At 41.6% G+C, this 8,618-nt stretch overlaps 1 protein-coding gene across 2 annotated transcripts in view; it reads left to right on the top strand.

Annotated features, from left to right (window-relative positions):
• The window catches only part of hcfc2 (host cell factor C2), a 25,892-nt gene extending 17,990 nt beyond the window's left edge, over positions 1–7,902 (top strand). The window contains exons 5-17 of one of the 2 annotated variants that reach the window (XM_005951447.3): positions 888–972; positions 2,767–2,870; positions 3,039–3,272; positions 3,362–3,565; positions 3,797–3,831; positions 4,392–4,512; positions 5,176–5,232; positions 5,318–5,373; positions 5,455–5,598; positions 5,685–5,867; positions 5,957–6,254; positions 6,342–6,414; positions 6,501–7,902. In XM_005951447.3, the coding sequence (XP_005951509.1) occupies positions 888–972; positions 2,767–2,870; positions 3,039–3,272; positions 3,362–3,565; positions 3,797–3,831; positions 4,392–4,512; positions 5,176–5,232; positions 5,318–5,373; positions 5,455–5,598; positions 5,685–5,867; positions 5,957–6,254; positions 6,342–6,414; positions 6,501–6,510 (1,604 nt within the window). In that variant the 3' untranslated portion in view covers positions 6,511–7,902. Of the gene's footprint in view, positions 1–887; positions 973–2,766; positions 2,871–3,038; positions 3,273–3,361; positions 3,566–3,796; positions 3,832–4,391; positions 4,513–5,175; positions 5,233–5,317; positions 5,374–5,454; positions 5,599–5,681; positions 5,868–5,956; positions 6,255–6,341; positions 6,415–6,500 lie in introns of both variants that reach the window. The other variant, XM_014330764.2, reaches the window with a different exon arrangement.
• Positions 7,903–8,618: the final 716 nt, after the last annotated feature.

The following is an 8,618-nucleotide window of genomic DNA, read 5'->3' as shown; positions in this document are numbered from 1 at the left end:
CTTCTTCCACCTTCCATGGCATTTATTACACGGTTTAGCGGTGGAAATATTCGAATTCTGGTTCTCTTTCGAGTTTTGACCGGGAGCTGCAGGCTTATGCTGCCATCTTCCTTACGTCCCCCTAGTGGTCTCAAGCATGAATTTTTAATAAAACTGCCTTAATGATTAATGTGAGAGTAAGATTGGTTGATATTAACTCTACACAGGATTTGCAGTGTGTGTCTGTCTGTCTGTCTGTCTGTCTGTCTGTTTATATATTTGTGCAACATGGCAGTAAGTATAAAATGAAAACTGTAATGGTGAAAATACCTTTGGTTGTGCCAGAAGTTGGTGAAGTAACATATGATCAAAATTGTCAGCGTTCCGTCTTCCTCCAAAGTTGGCAACCCTGAGAAAATAAACCAGCGTTAAGAATTTAAACCTTTGTTTGCATTGCTCCTCAGTTAGGTGTCAGCTGTGTCATTCCCTGCAGGCTTCATTTTGTTATTTTGACCTTTTAAGCTAATTTGGCAATCATTCATCGCAGAAAGGTAACGTTATATAACTTTGCTCAGCCATGTCTCTAACACATGTGAGTCCACTGAGATCCTCATAATTAGAAAACGGTCATCCCCAATTAGATGTGAGATTTTCTTTTTTTAATGTGCATAAGCATATTAAGTTCAAGGGTTGATGAATTAACTGAAATAACATAAGAAATTAATTCTGGAAAAACTCAAATTGCTAAATAGAAAATCATCAGAATGCAAGAAGTGACATGTTTAACACCCTGATTTTTCTCATTGATGCTTTAAGCCCTGTTTGCATGTCTCCATTTCTAATTGGTAATGAGGAACAGGAGTTTGGAATATTTAAACACACCTATATCTTTTCTTTGTCGTCGTTAGACACAATGGTTTGGTCAATGCCGGAAACAAAAGGTTCCACACCATTTCCCAGAAGTCTTCATTCGGCCAGTGTCATCGGAAACAAGTAAGCTTCTTATGTATTAACACCAGAGAGCTTTTTGTGTTCCTCTCTGGCAACAAAAAGCTACTTTATATTAGGGCTGCCACAATTAGTCGACTAGTCACGATTACGTCGACGATTTATTTAATAGTAGACGCGTCCTTTAAAGCTTTGTAAGATCCCGAAAGACACAGGAATAAGCATTAGGGTTTAAGAGTGTAATAACGGGCTGAAACAGAAGGTGGCAGCACTGCATGTACAAGGATGCCAGCTGCTGTTAAACCCCAAAGAAGAAGCAGTGTCCAGCATCGTAGCTGTGTCCAAATTCAGGGACAGCATCCTTCGGAAGCCGCATTTGTAGGCCTATTACGTTACAGCGACGCGACGAAGGCTGTCCAAATTCAAAGACTCCGACAGATGTGTCTTTCAGTTTTTATATTACTCTTATTATTCTTTCTGGGTCACAAAATAAACTTTTAACATATTTTCAGGCGAGAATGTAGCTGTGTAAACTTCAAACATCTGCTCAGTTTATCAAGACATCACATATTTGCAAAAGTGCTCTGACGTTTTCGAGAGACGTCTGTTACCCACTAGCTCGACAGCTAGCCGGGGTTCAGGGCTCACTAGAGCCGGCGAGAGCAGCAGACTCCCGGAACATCGTTTTCAGATCCCTGCAGTCTTTCGCTACTCGGGTTAAACACGATATATAAGTCACTTAGATAGTTTAAAAATGTTATTGTTTGGCTTTTTTCTGTGTTTTATTTGTTCCTGAGTAAATCAGTTTGGCTGAGATTAAAGTTATAGTTTTCACAAACTGAATAAACAGAAGTGTGACTCCAATTTACTGCTGTTATATTTTAGATAGCAAGGAGCAGATGGCTGAGTTTATTAAACTCCACTGAGACCATCTGCAAATTTCATTAAAAGTTTAATAAACTATCATCTTGTCTTTATTTTTAGTTAGCACATATTCAAGCTGTAAACTAATGATAGTTATATAAGAGCAGATGCATGTTGTTAAAATAAGCTGTACGCTTTACCTCCAATAGATGCATGATGTGATTAGTCGACTGATCACAAAAATAATCAAAATAATCGTTTGTGGCAGCCCTACTTTATACTCTGCCATGTGGCTAAATCTGATAATGCAGCTTAACTTTATAAATGATTATCTACGTTGATAAAACATCATATTTCAGTTCGGCCTGAGCATAATGCTACACTATACTGCCAAACGTATTCACCCATCCAAGTCATTGAGTTCAGGTGTTTCAGGCTCTTCCATGGCCACAGGTGGATCAAATAAAGCTCCTAGGCATTCAGACTGCTTCTACAAACATTTGTGAAAGAATTAGTTGCTCTCAGGAGCTCGGTGAATTCCATTGTGGTACTGTGATAGGATGGCAGCTGTGCAACAAGTCTAGTCATGAAATTTCTTCACTAATAAATATTCCACAGTCAGCTGTTAGTGGTATTATAACAATATGAAAGCCATTGGGGATGATAGCAACTCCAACATACATGAAGTGGTAGGCGATGTAAAATTACAAAGCAGGGTCATCTGCTGTTGATGCACATAATGTGCAGAGGTCACCAACTTTTGGCAGATTCAGTTGCTCCAGACCTCCAAACTTAGTTTGGCCTTGAGCTAATTGGTCAAGAACAGTGCATAGAGAGCTGTAATGGGTTTCCATGGATAAGCAGCTGCATCCAAGTCTTACATCACCCAATGTTTGTGTGTTATTGTTTTATAGTTCTTGTGTATATATGAAACCAGAATGTCCTTCGACATAGTCTGGTGTGTTCTGTCTGCAGGATGTATGTTTTTGGCGGCTGGATTCCTGCTCCAGAGTCAGAGACGCACATTGCTTTAGGAACTGAATGGATCTGCACTAATTCCCTGAGCGTTCTCAACTTAGGTGAGTTCTTCTCATTATAACCCCTTAAAATAACTTATGAGTGGTTTTGTAAATGAGATCTGTAGCCTGTGAGCCTTTTTTGTTTGTTTGTTTAATCTCATCCATGGAATTCCTACAATCCTTCATGGAGGCCAGCAAGCTCACTGTTACCTGGTTTTCCTATCACAGACACTATGACTTGGCAGAACCTTGGCCCAGAGCAGCACGATGATGATATAGAGTACCAGCTGCAGAGCCAGGGACCACAGACCGATGACCCATATGCCTGCAGGCCAAGAGCCAGGGCTGGCCACTGCGCCGCTAGCGTTGGCTCCAGGCTTTACGTTTGGAGCGGTCGTGATGGATACCGCAAGAGCTGGAACTACCAAGTGTGCTGCAAGGACCTGTGGTACCTGGAAACAGGTGAGAAACGGGGGAGCGAGTTAGGGCAATGGGGTCGGTGCTGGGGGGGGCAAAAAGCACAAATCTGTTTAAAAATCCTTTGATCTCAGATCGACCAGCGACCCCAGAGGCAGTGCTGCTCATCAAATCTACTGTCAGCATGCTCCATGTGGCATGGCGCCCCCTGGCTGCAGCAGACTGCTATATCCTCCAGATCCAGCCTGCAAGTTCCCTCAGGACTACAGTGAGTGGTCCCAAACCAGTGGATCCAACAGGAATAGATGGTCAGAATGGAAAGGAAAAACAATCTGCTGGTAAGGAAAGTACAGCCTTCAGTGACTTCATCAGTTTATATTAAAATCTTTATTGGATTTAGATGGAAAGGTTTCTGTGTAGAGCTAATGGTCACTGCAAACAGAATACAGAATACAGCAAAAAGGGAACAATTTCAATGCTTTCAGACTCATAAAATACACTATTGACACTATCAGTCTTTCTTTACTTTCTATGTAAAATGGTTTGATCCCATCATTGTCAAAATGAAGAAACCGCAAACCGAGAAGAGAAAGGAGCAGCACAGGTAAGTGTCTTTCTTATATCAATAATAAAGGCTGGGCAATATGGGGGAAGAACAGTGATCAATGTCAATCAAATCACTTCTTGTGGGCGTTGTGTTGTCAGTGGGAGAAACATTTCATCGTCCAAGTGACTTCAGTCTTTGAAGAAGTCACTTTTTTCCCCTTTGTTTTCTCTCTTGTTATTGTTCCTGATTTAATCGTGTACAAAGCTTCAGTCGCCCAAATATCATGTGTGCTATTGCCGGCTGCCAGTCCTACACGGTGCTTCAGTTTAAAATTATGTGGCTATAGCTCAGATCCAGCCACATCATTAGTTCAGTTCAGTACTAATCTTATTAGCTTTTTGGGTTATCTGTCAAAATGTGAATGGAATGAGCTCTACTGGCTTTATCTTAACACTGAGGAAAAGTTACTTCACAATAACTGCATTTATCATTTTATCACCCAGAACTATCTATAAATAAGATTTAATACACAAACACTAACATACAGCCACACTAACACACCAGCAGTCCAGACGTAGTGCTTAAATTTTCTCCCTGATGTTATTTTTCTTTCTCAGGGTGCTTTGCTGCAGCAGGATGCTTCAGCAAAATCGTCAAATGGCTCAGCAGACAGTCAAGCACAGGGTGGGAGGATCGATGGGAGAGACTTGAAAGAGGACTCTAACCTAAAACTCTGCAGTAAGTCTCTTATCAGGTGGTTCTTGCTTAAAAGCTGTTTTATACAGTTCATTTCAGTTTTGTTTATATAACCTCAAATCACCACAACAGTCACCAAGCCACTTTTATATTGTAAGATAAAGACTCTACAGTAATACAGAAATAAACCCCAACAATCAGATGTCCTCCTATAAGCAAGCGATTTACAACAGTGGGAAGGAAAAACTCCCTTTTAATAGGAAGAAGCCTCCAGCTGACGCAAGGTCAGGGAGGGGAAGCTGTCTGCTGTTACCAATGTGTGTTTAAGAATTTAAGCTCCTGCACAGTAATAGTCAGATATGTTTGCAGAAATATGGCTGCACAAATAAACTCTTACTCCAGTTTATGACTTCTAATCTTAGACTCAACTTGAAAAAAATACAAAAGCAGTGCATTCTTTGACGTGACTAGAGTAGCTTTGTACGAGTCACAGTTCAAATTATCCTTATTTATCATATACTCTGCCTTGGTGCAGGCACAGCACTGTTTATGACAGAATGTAAATGCTTCAAAATTTGCAGGCCACATCAGATTGTGTTACTGAACCAGATGTGACCTATAATGTAATTTAATTTTTCTCCAAAGCAGGATTTTGTTATTATGACATTTTTAGATTGTTTGTGTTTCTGTGTGTTCTGTTTGTAGCTGCTGGGCAGGAGACGGCAGCAGCAGATCTCAGCAGCTCAGCTCAGCTCCAGTCAGGTAATGGTGGCTCTTACGCTCTAACATCAGTGATATTTGACTGGTGAGGATTTTAAAACGTGTTGATTATTTTACCTTTTTACAGGCAAAAAGCCGGTTTCTGCAGACAAGACAGCAGATTTTTATACCCACACAGATCAGGTTGGATTTTCTTCTGATAGTGAATTTTTAACTCTGCCTCTCAGCTTGGTTCATACTAACACCACAAACCATCACCTTCAGGTTCGGCAGAATCCAGACAACGCTGTGTGGTTTGATGTCGGCGTGTTCAAAGCACTATTCTCTGAGGTCAGCCACTACTACCTACCTGCTGATGGTGACCAGGTGACATCTGCCATCAACAGTCGGGCAACGAACACTAAAGAGGTAAAAACCAGAAGTGAATGGTGTTTATGAAGAAACCACTTATGGATTACATCTTACCCTCACATGCTCGCTCTCTCCTTCAGAAGAAGCTGCCAGGGCCTCAGGACTACCAGGGCAGAGAGAAGCAGGAGCTGGCTACCGGTCAGACATACAGGTTCAGAGTTGCAGGCATCAACTACTTTGGCCAGGGAGATTTCAGCCCAGTGAGCGAGTTCAAAACCTGCCAGCCTGGCTTCCCTGGAGCACCCTCTGCTGTTAAGATTACCAAGGTGACACACAGTATCAAGAAATATTGATGCAAAGATCAGGAAAACTGGAAAATGTATTTGATGTGCTTTTCGGTATCGCTTGCATGTAGGCCACTGATTCAGTCCACATCACTTGGGAGGCTCCTTCATCTCCATCGGGCCGGATCCTGGAGTATTCCATGTACATGGCAGTGAGGAAGAGCCGCTCATCCACTTCGGATCGGCCGGGTCAGATGGCGTTCATCCGGATATACCGTGGCACCAAGACCTCCTGCTCGGTCAGTTCCAGCCACCTGGACAACGCGCACATCGACAGCTCTGCCTCCAACCGACCAGCAGTCGTCTTCCGGATCGCTGCAAAGAATGAGCAAGGCTACGGCCCAGCCACGCAGATCCGCTGGATTCAAGGTGGAGCAGCTTCCGATATTATTTATTTAAACTTCCTCTCACATTAAAATGATGGATGTACCAACCTTCTCTTTCTGTGTTTTATAGATCCCAGTACACTGCGAACATCACTATCCAAAGCTGACAGCAGTGCTGAGGCTGACAACGACGCTGCTGACAGGTGATCAGAGTTTTTAACTTTTCTGCTTTGTTTATTTTTCAAAGTGGACACTTGTAATTGGTTCTTTATTTTCTTTCTTCTTGCAGCTCCAGCTGAAAATGTTTTAGGGAAAGGACTTTTCACTCAAGATGCTGGCAAATCTATTTCCCAATAGTTTTGTTAATTTATTTTTAATCTATTTAATTTTTACTTTGTAAATAGATTTACATTTTCACAGGCTGTTTGGCCACTGTTCTGTTTTAGTTAAAGTGTTTTGTTAAGTAATTATTATAGTATTATAAGATGTAGAAAACACTGCAAGTATTGTTTGAAATGCATTCTGGAAGACGTGAAGACGCCTCAGTGTTTACTGAACAAGCCACTGACGGGCTATGAGAAGGAAACACGAGTGGTCCTTTTACAGGCCCCACCGGTCCCACGAGGTTATGAAATATCAGCAATGTTACTCATGTTTTTGTGTCTTACTCAGCCACATGTTACTGCAAACTTGTTTCCGTTATACGTCTATATATAATTTCAGTTTGATTTTTCTTTGTCTTTACATTTATCTCACTGTAATGTATGTGTAATACATCACAGTGCTTTTATTAGCATGTTCAAAAGCCATGTACTCTTAACCTATTTCTGACATAATTTCATTTCAATATACTCATAGCCACAGAAAACAGTCATGTACTGGGTGAAAGGTATTACAGCTTTGCCATCTTCTCCATCGTGTTACCGTCTTTACCAGGTGCAGTAAAGATGCCACACTTTTTACCTGTTTCATTTTCCTCTTATAAAAGACTCTCACTCATCCATATATAGTTTCATCAGTTAGCCACTGGAATTTACACTGAGTAAATTGTTGTTTTTATAATTCGGATTATATCAATCTGCACCTGTTTTCTTGAAGATTTATAAATATAAATGTCATGATAGTATCAGCAAACATCAGCCTGTAATTGTCCTATTGAGGACACTCGCAGCTTTGCATGGACCTCAATAATGTACAGGCAGTTATTACAGAGGCTGGGTGAAATACTGTTGCAATATAATGGAAAACAAAAAAAGGGGTGAATTTACATTTTTCACTTTTAAAGCAGTGACCAGAGAGTGCACAAAGTTTCTAATGACAATCATTAGTGGCACTGTATAGGATTTAAAAGAAAGGTGCTCAAGATACGACTACCTGCTGGATGCTGGTGTAACACCTGTGTGTGGGCCGGTGGAGATGTGCTTCAGCATCTTTGGTCGGTTTGTTGCTCTGGATCAGCAGCAGCTTCTTCTGGTATCTAATTGCAGATGTGTGCAAGCTGCTCAGGTCTCAGAGGTGATGAAGTCTAATGTGTGTATAACTAATCAATGTGACCTGCAATAATAATAATAAAAAAAAAACATCCATCCATCCATTCATCAGTTTTCTTCCACTTATCTGGGGCCGGATCACTCGGGTAGCAGCCCAAGCAAAGAAGCCCAGACTTCCCTCTCCCCAGCCACCACCTCCAGCTTGTCTGGGGGAACACCAAGGCGTTCCCAGGCCAGCCGAGAGATATAATCTCTCCAGGGTGTCCTGGGTCTGCCCTGGGGTCTCCTCCCTGTGGGACATGCCCAGAAAACCTTGCCCAGGAGGCGCCCAACCTTGTCAGATGCCCGAACCACCTCAACTGACTCCTTTCGATGAGGAGGAGCAGCGGCTCTACTCTGAGCCCCTCCCGAATAGCTGAACTTCTCACCCTATCTCTAAGGGCGAGGCCAGCCACCCTTTTCCGCCGCTTGTATTCGCAATCTCGTTCTTTCTGTCACTACCCACAGCTCGTGACCATAGGTGAGGGTACGGGCGTAGAAAGAAATATGTTGTTCTCAAATATATATTTAGCATTTCAGTTAAAATATGAAGAGTCGCTGCAACATATTTTGTTGAATGTGGTAAATGTGTGTGAAACAGCTGTGGTAATGTATGGGTTAGTATGCACTATAATGTGGAAATACCAGACTATATATGAAGGTTTGATACAGTAGCAAATATAATTATTACTGTAACAGATATAGCACATGCTTACAGGATGAACACTTTTTAGTAAAAATGTCAGTAATTTTCTGCCCTACAACCTGTTTATTTGCTCATTAAAAATGATCTAATCAATAATAAGACAGCAGGCATGTAGACGTGAACGAGATGACCTGCTGCAGTTTAAACTGAGCATCAGAATGGGAGAAAATGG

The sequence above is a fragment of the Haplochromis burtoni genome, unplaced genomic scaffold (genome assembly GCF_018398535.1).
Source record: "Haplochromis burtoni strain Fernald_Lab_line unplaced genomic scaffold, NCSU_Asbu1 Contig_1019, whole genome shotgun sequence".
Taxonomy (NCBI): Eukaryota; Metazoa; Chordata; class Actinopteri; order Cichliformes; family Cichlidae; genus Haplochromis; species Haplochromis burtoni.
The sequence above is the reverse complement of the archived record's forward strand: the minus strand, read 5'-3'. Positions and strand labels throughout refer to the sequence as shown.